Source organism: Amphimedon queenslandica, unplaced genomic scaffold (assembly GCF_000090795.2).
Source record: "Amphimedon queenslandica unplaced genomic scaffold, v1.1 AMPQUscaffold_12789_Cont9946, whole genome shotgun sequence".
NCBI lineage: Eukaryota > Metazoa > Porifera > Demospongiae > Haplosclerida > Niphatidae > Amphimedon > Amphimedon queenslandica.
Window position 1 is genome coordinate 1 of NW_003546975.1, and position 19824 is coordinate 19824.

The following is a 19824-nucleotide window of genomic DNA, read 5'->3' on the forward strand; positions in this document are numbered from 1 at the left end:
AGAGTAAAGAGATAGACAGACATTGATATAGACAAGAGAAACCACTTAGATAAGATACAACCACAAGGACACAACAAAACAATTAATTCAAATTTCAGCAACTGAATACAACCACACAGAGACAAACATGATTGTACAGTGTAGCCTCTTTGGGCCCACACTACCTGTCCTTAATACATGTACAGTGTAGCCTCTTTATTAAGGACACCATTGGGTCCACACTACCTGTCCTTAATACATGTACAGTGTAGCCTCTTTATTAAGGACACCATTGGGTCCACACTACCTGTCCTTAATACATGTACAGTGTAGCCTCTTTATTAAGGACACCATTGGGCCCACACTACCTGTCCTTAATACATGTACAGTGTAGCCTCTTTATTAAGGACACCATTGGGTCCACACTACCTGTCCTTAATACATGTACAGTGTAGCCTCTTTATTAAGGACACCATTGGGCCCACACCACCTGTCCTTAATACAGAGGTGTCCTCATTTCAGAGGTACTTTTGTATAGGCTTGTACCAATTGGGACATTACAAAATGTCCTTGTTATTCAATTTATACCAGTAGATAATGAAAGCACAAAATAAGTTGTGTACTAATGAAAATAGAAGATCAAACGGAGAAAGCAAACTCCCCAGCCAAATCACTGGCTTGAGTTGATAAGGTAATATGGAAACAAGTAGTCAATAAAAGATTAGGGGAGGTTGTGCAGCTGGAAGAAGTTAAAAGTGACCGCCAGACGTCAAGGAAGGAAGCAAGAGAGAAGAATAAACAAAAACAAAAACAGAAACTAGAGACAAGTTTACTGCCAGTAGTAGTAATACGAGCATGTATAGAATATATGTAAGGATGCGCTCCATAGAGTAGCTGTACTAGAAGAATTGGCAGTGACTAAAGCAGTTTGAATGACGTAGGGTAATGTCAGAAACCAATTAATGGAGTATGAAATAAACTAGTCCTTAATAATGGTAGCACTTGGCAATAACAAGTTACAATGTAATGAAACACGCTGAGATTAGCAAACATAAATAATCCAGCAAAAAAACATAAACACATAAACTCAAAATGATCCGTATCCACATACAAATAAATATCTTCTACAGTTAGTTGCTTTGTTAGCTGTAGCTGGAGACATTTGATCACAATATGTGTGACCTACATCATGTCCCATTGCCAGCCAGTATATAGAATTAACAAGGTCTCATTCATACAAGACAATAATTAGAAACAGCATTCCATGTCCCACCACCTCCCAATGACTCCCTCTACACCTCCCTACAGCAAATACATGTACACGTACACACATGACGCTAGCATCAATGTGTCCCTGATAGGATTATGAAACACCGTGCAAGTGCATGTACATGTATAAAGTATTTATAATCTTGTCATAACAGGACTTCATGGTATGCCCAGTGAAAGCTGATAGGTGGTCATTCCAAAGAAGAAGCCAGTGGAGAGATGGCCTGTGTGTTAAGCTAATGAGATAAGGCTGGTATTGAATGCCTTTCAGTTAGGTAGGCCTCTTGTAGCTCAAATAAACAGACCCACCCAAATAACCCACACAACTTAATCATACCGACATACAAATACATGTACATGTACATACACTACAATCAGTACAGCCTCTCTTAATGGACACTCTCTATAGTGTACACCTCCATTTAACGGACAGCACCTAGTGTACCAATTACATTCCTTACTGTATAAAATAACCTCCACATAAAGGACACCTCTGTATAACAGAGACACTTTCAAAGTGTCCATTATATGGAGGCTTCAGACTCAGTAGTAACCTCATTACAAACAGTGGCCACACTCCACACTGGATATCAAATTACTAATAGACCAGTTGTAATGAATATGGGGCCATTTGTTTCTCACAGGATATGCTGTATAGAGAGAGGTGTGTCCATATCAAAGGATTGACACTTAATCTCAGTCAAGTTCACAGGCCCTCACTGATTAAAATAAAAACCACAAGAGGCTACCATGACAACCTGTCTCTGTACAAGACAGTAGCAAAGAGCAAACACAGACACTACATTAAAAACAGAAGCTTTGTCTTTCTCTAATTCTTCTCACCTCTCCCTCCCTCTCTCTCCCTCCTTCTCTAATCTAAAACCACGTACCCCATTACGTATGTATGGCTTACATAAGGTGGGTTACTGTATACTCTCATTAATCTAACACTAACGTCACGAAGGTGGGAACATGCTGTAACTAGGCAACAACATCAGTGAGACTGGAATGCAAACTGACACTTAAAGCAGATAAACACACGCCCAGTTCATTACACAAGTATTAATATATGATGTACTAGTTATTACACAAGTATTAATAATGCTTTTACAGGCAGAGAATGTTCATGTACAGTTGTGTAAGTTAAATCTAGTCTACAGCATATCATTGTTTGTGTCTGTTGGTGCTGAAGGATTCAGCTGATGGTAAACATTAATTATTGGACTTGAGTATCTGAAGTACGTGTCTTTATTGACGTGAATGATGCATCAACTAAAAGACTATTCTATTATTATACATGTGTACTCAAACTTTGAATGGCTGTAACTTGAAAAATTGAAGTCGGAATCAGCTCAAACTTTCTACACAGCATAAGAACATCAATATGTATCAGAAAATTTAATAAAAATTTGGGGTGATTTCGGAGCCATTTTTTGGAAAAAGCCATGGACTATAGCCTTGGGTACTTTTCAGAATTTTGGCATTTTCTTAAAATGGCTGTAACTTGAAAAATTGAAGTCGGAATCAGCTCAAACTTTCTACACAACATAAGAACATCAATATGTATCAGAAAATGTAATAAAAATTGGGGGTGATTTCGGAGCCATTTTTTGGAAAAAACCATGGGCTATATATATATAGTATATGGGAATTTTTCAAAAATTGGTTCATTTCTATACTTAAAATACTTTATCAGATTTGGCTCAAACTTTCTATACAGCATATGGACGCCACCTTTTATCAGAAGATGTAATAAAATTGTATCTGAAACATGAGTTACAGCAATTGAGGCTATTTAAGTACTTAACTAAACCACTGGACTGATGTTATTATTATCATCATCATCATCATCATCATTATTATCATCATTATTATTATTATTATCATCATTATTATTATTATCAATATTATAATATTATTATTATTATGGTCTGGAGCAAACAACTTTCAGATAAAACAAACAGAGTATCCCTTTATCTTTAAAGTTGTTTTGTATATGAAAGTGCATTAAATCTAATAAGTATATAGGAAGCTCACACACACACACACACAAAAGCAGCAGCAGCAGGAGCCTGTTGATACACACACACACTAATGGGGAAACACATGAACATGTGCCCTATGCCTCAGGGTATTAGGTACATTTTCACCATTCAGATTCATCATTATCATCATTTAAAAAGAGACTGGCATTAGTAAGCTGTACAGGTGCTGGCTATTGCGCCAAAAGAGGACAAAAAGATGAAAGGATGTGAGTAGCTGGTTCATGAGACCACATCAAAGGAAAGGATCACAAGGCTTCAATACTCCAACCTCCTCCTCCTCTCATTAGTACTACAGCTACAGGAGTATTGTATGAAGTGTGTGTTTCATGTATAGAAACATGAGAAAAGATGAAAAGACTATTATACAGGAGCATGCTCCAGTTAGTCCAATACAATAATAATCACTGTTAGATCTAGAGAGAGTTTAGGAGACTTTTGTCTCCCATATTTGGTCTAGGTCTCCTGAAATATCCCATTTTTCAGCTTTTGGTCTCTCATATTTAGCCCTAGGTGTCCTTAAGTATCTTAAAATATAATTCTAGATTTAGTAACGCCTGCTGGTTTAATTAAAATAGTTCATATAATGGCAATTCATTACAGCTGTTTGTCATAATTTGAAATTGACTGTGGCAGCTGAAACAGGAAATAGAGAGACATACAATCTATGGCTCCCATTAGCAGCTACTGGTTGAGTAATCAATATCTATTCATCAAATACGCATTGTTTAAATTCTCATTTCATGGATCAACCGAACATCAATACATCACAGCTACCCACTGACACAATAATAATTGTGACAATTGATACCTCTCTCCCCCTCTTTCTACCCTCCCTCCCCCCTCTCTCCGTCCCTTCTCCTCCTCTATAAAATAATGACTTGAAAGTTGGCTATATACTTTAATTTATCTTAGCTAATTGTCACCTCTAGCAGCTGTATCAAACTTATTTCATTACTTACGGGGATGGGGGCGGGGTCATGAAGGTGGGAGGATAACTCGTCTACAATGTCAGGTAGCCAATCAGGTATGGTATAAGGACAGGCTTGAACTAATGCAGCGAGACCAAGGACGCCACAGTGTTTATCGACCAGGAGGCCTGGGGAGTAAGAGAGAGAGGGAGAGAGAGGGAGAGAGAGAGAGAGAGGGAGGGAGGGAGGGGGAGGGAGAGAGAGAGAGAGGGAGGAGGAGGGAGAGAAAGAGAGAGGGAGGGGGGAGGAGAGAAAGGAGTAATCATAATTACAATATTGGACCATACAAGCTTTCAAAAAGGTACAAGTAGAAAGGTTGAAAATAGACAAACAAAACAAGGAAATTAGGAGAGTAGAGAGTGTAGGGCAGGCAGTCTAGACAGGATGGAAGATACGATTAGCAAATGATAGCTTTATATGACAATCCTTTGGCATAGACACTTTACAATATTTATATATTCATTCACATGTGAACTAAAAATCCACCCAGGTCTAAAATAGGATTAAATACATGTACATGTACAATAATACTAATAATAATAATAATAATAATAATAATAATAATAATAATAATAATAATAATAATGATGATGATGATGATAATAATAATAATGATGATAATAATAATAATAATAATAATACTAATAATAATAATAATATAATAGGTACAAGTGAATCATATACCATCATATCCTCTATTGGTGGTATCATTAATGGCAGCTGCAGTAGCACCATCAGTCTCCTCTATTGGGAGGGCTGCCCGTTTCTTTGGTAACCTAGTCTTAGCTTGTTTAGTGAAAAGAGTCTGAGAGGGAGAGAGAGAGGGAGAGAGGGGGGAGAGGGAGAGAGAGAGAGGGAGAGGGAGAGAGAGAGGGGGAGAGGGAGCAGAGAGGGGGAGAGGGAGGGAGGGGGTGAAATTGTCATAATAGTTAGCATTAATTGTCTCATAATGCACCTTGAGATTATCTGGTGATATTATGCCACATCTCACAAACCCACTGATGGTTGATGAGGCCAATTCTCTCACCTAAAGGAAGAGAAAGACAAAGATGAAAGAACAATACTACAGAAGGTAGTACAATGTGAGTGTACTACAAACTACACTCTCCAGTAAAGCTACTATTATGATATAACACTACATCCTTCCACTCGTTTCCTTTTCTTAGACTCAAAGGCTGCGTCTATATGACTGACGTTGTGTTAGTGTAGTCGATGTACAGTATAGTCGTAATATAATGAAAATTATATTTTTAAAGAAAAAAACAACATTCACACACCTAGCTGTCAGTGATGATCATAACCGGTTCAAGGAAATTAACAATAACAAATGAATCATTTACTTCTCATTATAAAAAAAGCAAATTATTATTGCTAAATTAATTCTGATGATGATTACAAATTTCAAGTTATGATCATTAAAAAATATGCCCAATTTTCTGTATATTTTAATACAGGCTTTAAAAAATAGCTCCGAAATCACCCTCAATTACATTTTCTGATACATATTGATGCTCTTAAAGCTATAGTAGTTCATTCAACACTGGTCAAATATTGAAATAACTCTACACGTCATTCAATGATTAGGTAACAATGATTGAAGACACGTACCTGTGTATGTACATCAACCACAATGTTTGACAAGAGAAGTAGTACCAGTACCAAACCACATTAAAGACATTAAAGAATACACTCCCTTGATGACATATACTCCAATATTATACAATACAATATAGTGTTACATTATATGGGCATTAGTGAGTCTAGTATAGCCATTTAATCTCTGAGATCATGTCCAGGAGAGAGACATTATTCCCAGAAACTACACCAATTATCAATCACTGTCACTGTGCATGGAGTATTCAGATTAAAGAGAGCTCTTTCCTGAAACGTGTGCTTTGATCTACGTGACATAAGTCATGCAAATCCGCCCTACCCTCTTTCTCTCCCTCCCTCTCTCTCCCTCTCTCCTTTCATCTCTCTCCCTCCCCCCCTCTCTCTCCTTTCTCAATTTGAAAAAGAACAAACTTATACACTTTTATAGTCCATACTGCACACAAAGAGAAAGCGGACTCCAATAATTCAGTCATTATCTGCAAATTGACTACATGCCTCTTTTGATCATTAATGTACATGTACATGTGTGTGTGTGTGTGCAATGAAATTCAATGGAGTGTGAACACAACTCAAAACACACTTTACATAAAGAGAGAGAGAGAGAGAAAGTGATGGACGTGTGTCCCTCTCCTTTGATCTCTTCAATCACAAACAAACTTCTCTTTGAGTGTGTGTGTGCGTGATACTGCATGCTCCACCAGTTAAGGTAAAGTTACCATACAATAACAAACAATACTGTCTACCTCTTCTTTATGACAAACACACAGTAACATCTACACAGTGTCTACATGCATCTTGTATTGCTTTGAATTAGCAGCTGCTATAAGTGTCTGATATTGTCAAGACAACAAAAAGGTATTTATTTAAAGGAATGCCCACCTCATTCAGTTTCCATTAATTCATACCAGCTTTATTGCCCGCAAGGTTTCATAAGGAAATAAAAGGAACTAGAACTATTAGCAATACATTAAAGATTCCATAGTTGACATTCTTGTTGTTAAGGAGGGCCAGGGTAGTTTAAGATAGCCTCCATGGTCACTTTATAAATCCTGACGTCATTTTCCTGTTATGATTTCATTACTAGTACATTAAGTCATAACTGCATGAATCATTGATTAGAGTATACCTACATGTACGTGTATATGTTGTATAGAGACTTTGAGCTAATTCTAATCAAAATTGGATTTTTAAAGTTGCTCAAAAATTGAACCAAAGTCCCTATACTATAGCAAGGCTGCAAAAGTCATGGCAGCCATTTTAAAGTGGTATGAATCAATGCCACTGTGTTACTAATAGTAATTATACTATCCTACTTCACTTAACATACTTAGGTATCAACAGCACATTGTCCATCCGACACACTATAAAGCAATGGCTATACTGAGTGGCCACTAACTAGTTTCATTATCATTCCATCAATTAAACAGAAATCAACAACCAACAGTAGATCAAAGAAAATGATTAGAATATATTCTCAATAATATCACAAGGACACGTCTGCCAAACTCAACATCCACCAAGTGACATCATGTGAGAATATGATCATTGGCACCAGTGTACATGAAATAAAGTCATCATACACTCGACTGCAGTACACAACCTCCTCTAATGAAATTCACACACACACACACGTACATGTACATGTGAATATTACCATAAAAGGACACTATTGTATTTTAATTAATTGTGTGCAGTTAAACAGTTTGAAATGTATGGGGCATGCCATACTAACTAACTATATAAAGTACAGTAATGTAGAAAGAATAACGTTAGAAACTTGATGAAGAATAAACTGAGAAAGATTGGAGAACATGTTTTGTTATAATTAAGACACATAACGGAAACTAGCAGTTACTGCTGGGAATGAAACATAATGAAGCCAATTATTCTATATAATGCCCATGCACGTGTGCCTGCTAATTAGAATAGGATCATTCTATAGTTTAAAATATTCAAAGAATGAGAACAATATTATGAAACTGTACAGATAATTAACAACCATTGAACACAGAGACCCAAGAAAACATGAAACATGACGGAATACATTTAAGTGTAAATCATGAATAATAATTTAATAGTAACTAATTAATAATAATTATTACATCATAATGGACTCTACTACAATCTTTTAGCGTACCAACAGTACAAATGTCATTTCAATATTTCATCAGCCTCATATTCTAATTATAAGTGACGACAAACAATTAAAGGCTTTGCAACACTTCCCCTGATAATTGGTACAATACCCCATTACCCTATTACTAACAAGTGTCAATTAATCTATAAAGTGTGGAGTTGACTCCTAACTGTTCCTCCATTCCATGATTCAATGGAATTTCCTAAGCCTCAAAAGTGTCACAATAATTCACAGAACACTACTCATCAACATAACTGAGAGACTTAAATCATACACTCCAGCAAACAAACAAACTATAATCACTCATTGAGAATGGAAAATGTGACAAACAGGAACATGTCATGTACTGTACATCCTTCAGCCTGTCTGGAGGTGAGTATCTAATACCTGAGTCCCTTGATATCTGCCCTCAGCTTCACCTCAAGCAGATATCTTAGTCCTCAGGTATTACATTACTTATACACACACACACCTCCAGACAGGCTGGTGACTACATGTACATGTACTGGAGGTAATGATAAATAAAATAATAATAATTACTTCAATTTGTGAGTCTCCAAGAAGAGAGAGTAAGAGGTCGTTGAGTTCTTTCTTGTGGTTAGCAACTGTAAAGAAATTCCAAAATACCAAAACCTGACAAAAAGGAGAGAAAATAAGAATAAATTAATTAATTAATTTATTCATATGCACCTGGAGTACATACAAAACAAGAAGTTTAGCTTTCCATACAGAAGTGGAGGCAGCCTAAAAAAATGAAGAGGAGAAGAGATGAAAGGTAAAATGACAAGAGGAGTAGGGGAGGGGGTACATGATAAACACCAGCTGTGAACATAACCACTGTATACCTTCTTCATTGACTTCAGTACAACTGGTAAATGATCAAAATTGAGTTCATTGCGACATAACTGGATACTCATCTAGCAAGGGAGGAGGGGGAGGGAGGGGGAGGGAGAGAGAGGGAGAGAGAGAGAGGGAGGGAGAGAGAGAGAGGGAGAGAGTAAAAGTGTATTTAAGGAACACATGTCACTTACAATCCTAACAAGGATCCCAACTTCGTCGTCACCTTCATAAGAAGCTAAAGGAACTAACTGGAATATACAAAAAAAAGAAAATACAATGTACAGTACATGAAGATTGTGTAAAAGAGAGAGTGAGTGACATACCAAACTGAATAACTCATAATACTCAACTGCTGAGGCGTGATAAGAATTAATAACTGTTGCCATAGCTATAGAAAATAGAATAATAATAATAATAATAATAATAATAATAATAGATGTACATGTACATAAAGAATAATTGCAGGTGCATGTTCACCTGTCTTGCAGACTCTGAGTGTTGGTGAATCCTGTTCCAGTGCTATCAGTTCAGGAGGTGAGGGTATGCTAGGAGTGAACAGGTTCATCAGGTTAGACAAGGGAAGGTTGTAGAGCAACTGAAAGCCACTGGAGCTGAGATCCAGTACATGAATACTAGCAATAAGACTAAGAAGAGACACAAGTATAATTATCAGCAATAATAATAATGGACACTGTGTCTCTGTTATACAGAGGTGTCCTTTATGTGGAGGTTATTTTATACAGTAAGGAATGTAATTGGTACACTAGGTGCTGTCCGTTAAATGGAGTGTCTGAAGTACGTACGTTCCAATCTTTTCCCTGACATTCTTGTATGGATGGTCGATATGAGACGAGAGGATGAGAGAGAACTTTTTCAGCAAATAGGGAACCCTCCACTCCTGCTGGGCCAAACCAATGTGCAACAGTGACAGCTGACTATAGAATAAATAATCTTAAAAACTAGCCGACATAGTGTTAGCATGATCAATGGATGAACCTTGATTCAGTAAAGGCTCCTCTGCTTTCAGTAAAAAGGTCTTCCATGAGTAGCTCTAAAAACCAACCAACACGTCTAGGATCCTTATCAGCCTAAGGGACACACAGTGTGAGAAATAAAGGAACAAAATGAAGGGTCTTGTCTTAATACAATAAAGTTATCATAAGGTGGTAGAATAGGCACATTCTATCCACGTACCGATATATCAGAGACACATTGAGTCCAGTCTTCAACCGTTTCTTGTTGGATGTTGTTAATAATCTTACGGAACAATGGCTCCAGCCAAGACCTCATCTCCATCACCTAACAATAAAAAATTAAAATCAAATAAACCAAATTACAGCTGCTCCACATTGGGATACACTTACCATCTCGTAGGGCCATTGGGTGCTGCTCCTAACCATCCCTGCTATTATCTCACAGCAGCACCTCTGGCTGCTCTCCTAAGAGGAAATAAAGGTATCATATTCTAAAGACTTAAGGATCAGAATATATTCCAGGTGTACCTGACTGTCAATTGATAGCTTCTCAAGGTGAGGACGAAACAGGTGTGACAGACTGTTGCCATAGTTACGAAAGAGGTTCTGGTAAATGATAAAGTGTTAGTTTTTGATTGATTCTATCATATGTCTACCTTGAACATGAGAGCTCTCTTCATGCTATACTGATCCTTCCCCTTCACTTCCTCAAGCGAATGAAATGAAATGAGTTTCTCCAGAAAACCCTCATCAGTAAATGTTTCATAGAAAACCTTTTCGTGCTATAAAAACGAACCCACCCACACACAATAACGAGGTCTGCTAGTAAATTAAGAGATAGCTTACCTCAGATAACTCTTCTATTGATCTATTTAATTTAGGCTGTCTGTCCATTGGAGCAAAGCCATAGAGTATCCTAATGGGAAAAGAGAGGGAAAGAAGGAGGTTTAGACTATAGAGGCACTGCCAATATACTTTGGGTAGCAGTAGAATCCATATCTTGTCTTGTGGACCACTCCATTGTTGCTGTCCCATTCTTCCTCTGTCTCTTTTAGACTCTCAGTCAAACACAACCTAGAGGAGAGAGAGAGAGAGGGAGGAGAGAGAGAGTGATAATAGATCCAAACAGTCTAACTGACCATTTATTATCTTCCCTTTCTCCAGGAGTAAGTTTACCGCTAATACTCATACCAGCTGTTAATTATTAATTATTTAAATTAAACCCAATATCACAAGTCCCTTACCAAACTTCTCAATATCAATTGGTACTTTAGCCTTAGGTCTCTTCAGCTGCTGGAGCAACAGAGTCACAGCGTATATGGATACCTATCAATTCATTAACTAATGCTTTGATTTTAATCTTTATGTACATGCACAATAGCCCCCATCACTAGTATGGACTATGGAGTATGTGTATCTATTGATGCAATGTTGTGTACACATGTTGTGTTCATTAATGGAGTCACATTAAATAAACAAAATTCCAATGCATAACATGTACAGGCAGTTACTAGATCTGGCCATAATGGCTAGATCATATAGGGCAATACTTTAAACAAGCAAACTTTACTTATCATTATTTATTTATTATTAATAACAGTAAGTCAACACAGAGTGTGTTTGTAAGTAGGTTAGTCTATCCTAAGTGTGTGTTTGTGCACCTTATACTGATCTGATAATACATTGCACTACAGTATTATATAATGTGTATACAACACGCATCAATCCTGTTTATGTGCACCTGCCACTAGCAGTAGCCATTACAGTAAGTCTAGTACAGGGACATTGGCCAAATTTTGTCAAAAATGAAAAGTTGAGACTCCTCCATTTTTACAATTATTTCATGTACATTCTCTCTCTTACTTTTCTTATGTTAAGAGCGTCGTGGACAAGTGAAGTAACAAACAGCTGGACTCCTTTCACTGGGTACAAGGTATCATGTCTTATCAACATTGCCAGGAGCTTCATGGACACTTCAGTGAACCGCCACTGCCTGTATTATACAGATACCCTCTTAACCACACCCACCAACAAGACCACACCCATTACTTACGTCAGATCTTGTTTCCCCTCAGTAACCGTTACAATGTTGTTAATTAAAGATTCATAAGACCTAAAGTTTAATTATATTTAACACAATAAATATTTTTCCTACTCTAGATTTTGTTTATTCATTCTTTTAAGACGCTCCGCCCCCTCTGCCAGCTCCTCGGGTGGGAGGGGCTTCCCACTGAGAGCCACAGCTGCTGGGATACAAGACTCAGGGACTTCATACGTAATAGCAAAGGTGTCGTAGGACTTTTGGATAGTGTTGTGTAGCCGGCTTATTAAATTAAGAATACTCTCTTTCTCAGAATGATCCGCCTAATAATGAATATTAGTAATGAATATTAATAATAATAATGAATAATAATAATAAAATTATTAACAATAATAATGAATAATAATAATAAAATTATTAACAATAATAATGAATATTAATAATAATAATACTAATATCTGTTACCTGTATCAATAGTATAAACACTTTCCTCATTTGCTCCCAATCATGTACGATAGTTGAAATGAGAGGAGGAGAGAGCAGTAAATAGAGACTGCCCTAAAATAAAATAAAAAACATATTTAGTGGAAGGAAAAAAATAAAAAAAGCGACGAGGGTGGGATTCGAACCCACGCGTGCAGAGCACAATGGATTAGCAGTCCATCGCCTTAACCACTCGGCCACCTCGTCCTCGCTGACAATCATGGTGCTCAGATCAGAAGATAATACACAAAAGTGATCGCTACTTCCCTTTCAACAAGCCAGGAAAGTCCATTTTTACCTTAAATGTCTCGTGTGAAGTATCAGGGTTGTTCTTTAAGCACTCCACTATCATTGGCAGGGACTTACGACCAGAAAACAAGTAAGTATCAAAGCACAAAGCAACAGCAGACTGGGCGGCAATCCTGACCTGTAGGTACATGAACCAGCTGCTGCTGCAATGACGAGTCTAACCTGAGCATATGTGCTGATAGAAAGGTCAACAAGATCTTCTAGTATCGTTAAATGGAGGGGAGTTAGTGGGGACATGATCCTGTCCATCATACGCAGCTGCGATGGCAATAATAAATAAATAAATAATGATAATGATGATGATAATAATAATAATAATAATAATAATAATAATAATAAGTACTTCGTGTTGCAGCTGTGCTCTTGTGATTGTCATTGAGCGAACTTGGAAATCTTTTTTGTCATTCAACTAAAAAATGTAAAAATTTTAATAATTATATAATGACTTTATACTTTGTCTCTCAATGCTGCCCTAGTCTGTTTGAAATAGGTCCACCTTTTTAAAAAATTATTATTTACAAAATACTCAAGAAATGTTTTTACCTTGCATCCAGCTCTTTGTGATCAGAGCCAAAATTAATCATTAAATGTTTAAAAATCTAAAAATTGCAAAATTAGAAGTTTTTTCTACAATTTTCTACAACACTGTGCAGTCATGAGTGCATAAACTTGCTTCAGTCAATGATATTAAACTTTTAGTATCATCTTCACAATTCTTCATCAAATGGACTAAAAATGGCCACACAGTTACGCGCTATCAGTTAATGGTTCAAGCTACCTTTCAGTTCATGAAAGAACTCGAACAGCTTTTGGCGGGTAAACTCTTGAGGTGGCAAGTGAACAGCTGATGATGTCTTATAGAACCATCTGGTAAGAGGAACCTCACTCTGAGGACTATAAGGATAAGAGAAAATGAGACAGCATTCCTTCTCTCTCTCACCATCCATCAACTGGAGGGCCGGTATAATGAGGAAGGTAAGCAGCTGCTCCACTTAATATTGAATTAACGAGTTCAAGACTAAGCAACAATGAATCGCTAGAAGAAATGCAATATTTGGAATAAAAAGAGGACGAATAAAATAAGTTTATTTCGTTTCTATACCGATCAAGTGAGAGTGTCCCTTTTGTAAAAGAGTCTAGTTTATCAAGTTCAGGTTTAAGGACTTTCTGTAGGATCTCGTCGGCAAATTCATACTCTTTCTCTCCTGGAATGTACCAGCTGATGTTAGTGTCTTTAATGTGACAGGAGCTAGTCCAATCCTTAGAGAATGAACATTATAAGATAATAGGGTAGAGGGTACATGTAGGTGTGGTTGGTTACCCTGATGTAAAGGTGATCCTTGGGGTCTAAATCAAAACCGAGGGAGAGAAGACGAGAGTCCCTCGGGTAAGTCTGAGTCAAACTGTGTAGCATTGAGTATATGAGCTAAAAAAATTATCCAATAAAAATTATAAAAAGTAAATAAATTAATGGAAAGGTGTGATTACTTTAGAAACATGCTTAGCTGCTCTTTTGTTCTTGATTTGCTTCACACAAAGATTCAAGCAGCGAAGGAGAGACTCAGAGTGACTCACCAAAGCATCTCCATCAGTAGCTACAACCTTTAAAAGACCACACCCATTGAGCCACACCTACAACAAAACGTACGTGAGAAAGAAGCTGCAGATTCCACAACAGATCAATATCAACGTTATCAGAATCAACTTGTTCTCCGTCTAATAAGATCAGAAGAGACTCGCATCACATTATAAATACTAGCAGTACCTTCAAGAATATTCTCAATATTTTGAGTACAGTACGGTACAAATTTCTTCAAAGTAAGAACAGGATGAACTTTAGAAGCAGCTCCACATAATTCAGAACAAATCTTGCTGGCCACTTCGCTCTCAAAGACACGAGTGGAAGCAAACCGAAAGATCTTATCAAACGCCACCTGCAAATAACAAGAAAATGACGATACAATTATATCTCTCTAGTTGAATTTGCCATAATTTAGTGAAATTACATGTACACATATGCTCTTAAAATGGTGGATACATTATTACAATTGTACATGAACTTACTTGAAACAGCTCCACTGACAACTGCCCCAGTACCGTACTCACTGCTCCCAGTATACTAGCTCCAATGAGTGCCTCGTGTGAGTCCAGTTTCGGTTCTTCTTGTCGTATCTGGCCAGACTCAACTTGTTGCTGGTGACTGCTACAACTCTCCACAATCACAAAACATCTAAAAAGGATTTTTTTTCTTTTTTTAATGACTTAATTTTGACTGACCTTTCAAGAAAATCGTCAACAAATTGTTCAAATTCAGTCGTCGCAGCGCAAAGCACTTCTTCATCCTACAAAAAGACATCAATATGTATCAGAATTTCAGAAAATGTAATAAAATTTGAGGGTGATTTCGGAGCCATTTTTGGAAAAAAACCATGGGCTATAGCCTTGGGTACTTTTCAGATTTTTGATGTTTTCTTAAAATGGCCGTAACTTGAAAAATTGAAGTTGGAATCAGCTTAAACTTTCTACACAGCATAAGTACATCAATGTGTATCAGAAAATGTAATAAAAATTTGGGGTGATTTTGGAGCCATTTTTCGGAAAAAACCATGGGCTATAGCCTTGGGTATTTTTCAGAATTTTGACATTTTCTTAAAATGGCCGTAACTTGAAAAATTGAAGTCAGAATCAGCTCAAACTTTCTACACAGCATAGGTACATCAATATGTATCAGAAAATGTAATAAAAATTGGGGGTGATTTCGGAGCCATTTTTCGGAAAAAACCATGGGCTATAGCCTTGGGTATTTTTCAGATTTTTGACGTTTTCTTAAAGTGGTCGTAACTTGAAAAATTAAAGTCAGAATTAGCTCAAATTTTCTACACAGCATAAGGACATCAATATGTATCAGAAAATGTAATAAAAATTGGGGGTGATTTCGGAGCCATTTTTCGGAAAAAACCATGGGCTATAGCCTTGGGTATTTTTCAGATTTTTGACGTTTTCTTAAAGTGGTCATAACTTGAAAAATTAAAGTCAGAATTAGCTCAAACTTTCTACACAGCATAAGAACATCAATATGTATCAGAAAATGTAATAAAAATTGGAGGTGATTTCGGAGCCATTTTTCGGAAAAAACCATGGGCTATAGCCTTGGGTATTTTTCAGATTTTTGACGTTTTCTTAAAGTGGTCATAACTTGAAAAATTAAAGTCAGAATTAGCTCAAATTTTCTACACAGCATAAGGACATCAATATGTATCAGAAAATGTAATAAAAATTTGGGGTGATTTCGGAGCCATTTTTCGGAAAAAACCATGGGCTATAGCCTTGGGTATTTTTCAGATTTTTGACGTTTTCTTAAAGTGGTCGTAACTTGAAAAATTAAAGTCAGAATTAGCTCAAATTTTCTACACAGCATAAGGACATCAATATGTATCAGAAAATGTAATAAAAATTGGGGGTGATTTCGGAGCCATTTTTCGGAAAAAACCATGGGCTATAGCCTTGGGTATTTTTCAGATTTTTGACGTTTTCTTAAAGTGGTCGTAACTTGAAAAATTAAAGTCAGAATTAGCTAAAACTTTCTACACAGCATAAGAACATCAATATGTATCAGAAAATGTAATAAAAATTGGGGGTGATTTCGGAGCCATTTTTTGGAAAAAACCATAGACTATAGCCTTGGGTACTTTTCAGAATTTTGGCATTTTCTTAAAATGGCTGTAACTTGAAAAATTGAAGTCGGAATCAGCTCAAACTTTCTACACAGCATAAGCACATCAATATGTATCAGAAAATGTAATAAAAATTGGGGGTGATTTCGGAGCCATTATTAGTAAGTAAACTAACGTGAGTCATTTCTACGTGTCCAATCGCAGATGAACAGTCAACCAGTGGTACCAATGATATTAAAGATGATATTAATAAACTTGAAGCCTACACACAAGAATAGAGTCTTTATTCATTGCACACTGGGACATTCTCTTACCAGCGTCTTTCTCAAATCGTTTGGATCAATCCCTGGTATTGCTGATATTAACAGGAGGAAGAGGTGCGTGGGCCCTTCAGGGAACCTCCTGCCTGAGAGGATGGCCCTGGAGACTACAGTGACACAGGAGAGGGTGGACACCACCTGGTGGGGCTCAGTCAGGGTCTCCAGGGCAATATAAGTCCTTCAAAATACATTCAAATTTTAAGTCAGCTCAATTTTTTTTGAATAATAATTTTAAATATTAATTCAAATTTAAAGTTCGAAATTTAAAATTTCAAAATCATTATAATAATCAAACATACTTGCTCATCAGTGTAGGGAGGATCACTTCAGGACGAAGACTAGCTAAGTTCTTGATGGCCAGTGCTGCCTCCATGGATCCTATCTTACTGAATATTGAGAGCCAAACCGTTGGACAGAGACAGGCAACAAAGTCATCAATATCCTTCTCTGAGAGACAAGAAGAAGGAGGAGGCTTTGGTAACCAGGAATCACTGGAGTGACGCTCACTATACAAACAAAATATTAATAATCATACAAGTACATGTAGGATCACTGATCACTGTTACAATGTATTTGTGAATCAAACATTATGTTTCTTTATAAACTATTAATTTCACGTGGTCATAATTTTACCATTTTAGTCTCAAGACAAATTTATTTGTCAGACTAGTAAGAAATTTCAGAAGTTTCCTCTACAAAAGACGAACTATTACATTGACAATACGTAGCGATTCTCACTGTGTGTAGCCCAATGTTTGATGGGTAGTAGTACGACTCAAGGGCTTCCATTAACTTTGAAAGATATTCTTGAGCCTTACTGCCTCCTCCCTAACAAACTAACGTAACGACATCATCAGGTAGGCGTGGCTTACCAACAAGCTCACTATGAGAACTGCTATATCCTCGCCTGATGGAAACCTCATGCTTTTTTGAGTCTGAGGGGTCTTGAATTCTTTGACCCCCATGGGGAGCTCAAAATTATTTAGAATGTGAGTAAAGATCTGATTTATAAATAAATAATATATTTTAATAAGTAATAATAATTATTATTATTATTATTTTACTTGTTGCAAGTATGGTGACCAATCAATATGGCCGATAGTGTCTTCAGCAAGACGAGAGAATAGGCTAAAACCAACCTATAGGTAAACAAACAAAATAAATAAATAAATAAATAAATAAATAAATAAATAAATAAATAAATAAATAAATAAATAAATAAATAGGTACTTCATCTAATGCAGAATTGTTTCTTGCTTCAATCCATATATTAATCAGCTCTTTAAACCAGAGCTGGTGGGTGTATTGGAACTCCTCTGGACAGACTTTGGTTGGGAGAAAATCATTGAAACGTTCCATTATCTCCAACATGGACGTGTCAAAGGGACAGAGCAATGGACGCCCTTCATCCAGTATCTCTTGAGTACTCTCCAGAGTAAAGTAACTAGGAGAGAGAGAGAGGGGGGGGGAGGGGAGAGAGAGAGAGAGAGAGAGAGAGAGAGAGAGAGAGAGAGAGAGAGAGAGAGAGAGAGAGAGAGAGAGAGAGAGAGAGAGAGAGAGAGAGAGAGGTGAAGTGAAATGAAGAACATGTAGAATGGTGGTATCTAAGGAAAGGAGGAAAGGGTATTTTCTTACCATCTCATGGAGTCAATGAGACCCTTAACACTTGCAATGGCCCGACTATAAATAAATAAATAAATAATAATAATTCTAGTTGTATCAATCAGATTTCTGTTAACAAGTACATGTAAATCCCCAGGGCCTGTGTTTAGTATAGTAACTGTTGCTAAGTAAACCCAGCTGCTGCTGGCAGTTTATTTTGTGCCGCCCTTAGGTAAGGACCCGGTGCCGCTGATACAACAAGGAGAGGTGAAGTATCTGTGGTATTTAATCACACTGAGAGGCCAAAGGTCCGAGGCCGGACATTGATAAGGCCATTTAGTTAGCGTTAGTTAGCAAAATCCTTTTAACAAAATTAATGCATTTTTAAAATGAAGGGAGACTCTCTTTAGTAAACTTAGGCTCAGGAAACTTGGATCTACATAAGTCATTCATGAACCTAAAATCGAGCAATCTGATTGATCAGTTGCAACAAGGTATAGTAATAATAATATCATTTCTAGCTTAAAATGTCTCACGAACTCTGAGTATATTTTCATTCCTAGTCTCTTGAACTTTGTGTCTGATATTCGCACCACAAGGTCGTACATTGGTCGCCATGAGAACCGTATGTCACTTGGAGACAAGAGCTTCTTCTTTCTAAAAAAACAATCAAAATATACTCTCCCTCCCTCCCTCTCTCCCTCTCCCTCCCTCCCTCCCTCTCCCTCCCTCCCCTCTCTCCCCCCTCTCTCTCTCATTACTTGAGTAATTTTTCAAGAAGGGTTGACCAGCACTTAAGGAGAGGAGACTCAAGATTTGGTATAGTTACCAGGTGGAACAATAACTGGACAAGATTAATGTGATCCTCTTTCGTAAAGTGAAAACCATAAATCTTAATGAAACTGTGAGATAAAGGAATTAAAGAGTAACACGATCAAACATGACCAATGCATTATAACTATGCTGTTCCACAGTGTATATACAAGGAAAGGTAGATTATGATCCTCCATATATGGAGGACCCAATAGTATTAGACAATAGAACTAACACAAATGTTGCATCACATGCCAAATCCACTCACACATTTATTACATGTACATTACATGCAATACATGTATCAAATAAGAAAAACATGCACGTGTACCTAACAATAATAACATGTACATGCAGCAAGATAAGGTATTAGCTGGTGTACTTCATACCTTGTGAGTCTGTTAGTCCAAAACAGACCTCCAGGCCAGAGGTCCCGTTTCTGTACAGCAATACTCAGGTTCAGTTTGATCTCTCCAAACAACTGGTTTGCCTCTTCTTCCAAGCACTCGGAGTAGGGGAGTAGCTCGTTGATGATGAGGGACTTTTGGTAACGTTTATAGTTACTAGCATCCTTTTCGGCAGCCATTTTGAAAATATACCTCAATTCTAGAAAATAACGAATGGTCGGAGTGATCCTTCTCCTTATATACTGGAAGGAAACGATGAATCAGCTGTGCTATGTCGTATACTCGTGTCAAACGACTCAAAATTGTAGACAGTGAATCTCCTTCTAATTCCAATTGATGCACATGTCAC

The 19824-nt window shown here is 37.0% G+C and overlaps 1 protein-coding gene and 1 non-coding gene across 2 annotated transcripts; both read right to left on the reverse strand.

Moving 5' to 3' along the window:
• Positions 1–4155: 4155 nt before the first annotated feature.
• LOC100636551 (proteasome activator complex subunit 4) lies at positions 4156–19788 on the reverse strand. The gene is made up of 50 exons (XM_020002978.1): positions 19458–19788; positions 19017–19157; positions 18796–18912; positions 18289–18333; positions 17884–18097; positions 17718–17792; positions 17526–17654; positions 17392–17481; positions 17287–17345; positions 16953–17159; positions 16648–16831; positions 16509–16595; positions 14937–15001; positions 14724–14889; positions 14425–14593; positions 14308–14375; positions 14148–14261; positions 13981–14085; positions 13762–13919; positions 13600–13695; positions 13438–13553; positions 13333–13388; positions 13203–13258; positions 13113–13155; positions 13003–13068; positions 12822–12917; positions 12649–12777; positions 12333–12425; positions 11982–12190; positions 11880–11939; positions 11690–11819; positions 11071–11152; positions 10966–11020; positions 10802–10900; positions 10673–10742; positions 10483–10608; positions 10355–10432; positions 10217–10291; positions 10047–10151; positions 9849–9940; positions 9656–9787; positions 9330–9496; positions 9176–9240; positions 9044–9100; positions 8858–8929; positions 8703–8756; positions 8553–8645; positions 5217–5288; positions 4946–5066; positions 4156–4389 (listed from the first exon to the last, which is right to left on the reverse strand). The coding sequence occupies exons 1-50, from the start codon at positions 19652–19654 to the stop codon at positions 4202–4204; spliced, it is 5343 nt and encodes a 1780-aa protein (XP_019858537.1). The 5' UTR covers positions 19655–19788; the 3' UTR covers positions 4156–4201.
• On the reverse strand, positions 12476–12557 carry Trnas-gcu (transfer RNA serine (anticodon GCU)). Its single transcript has one exon. It is a non-coding gene; the product is annotated as a tRNA-Ser (tRNA).
• Positions 19789–19824: the final 36 nt, after the last annotated feature.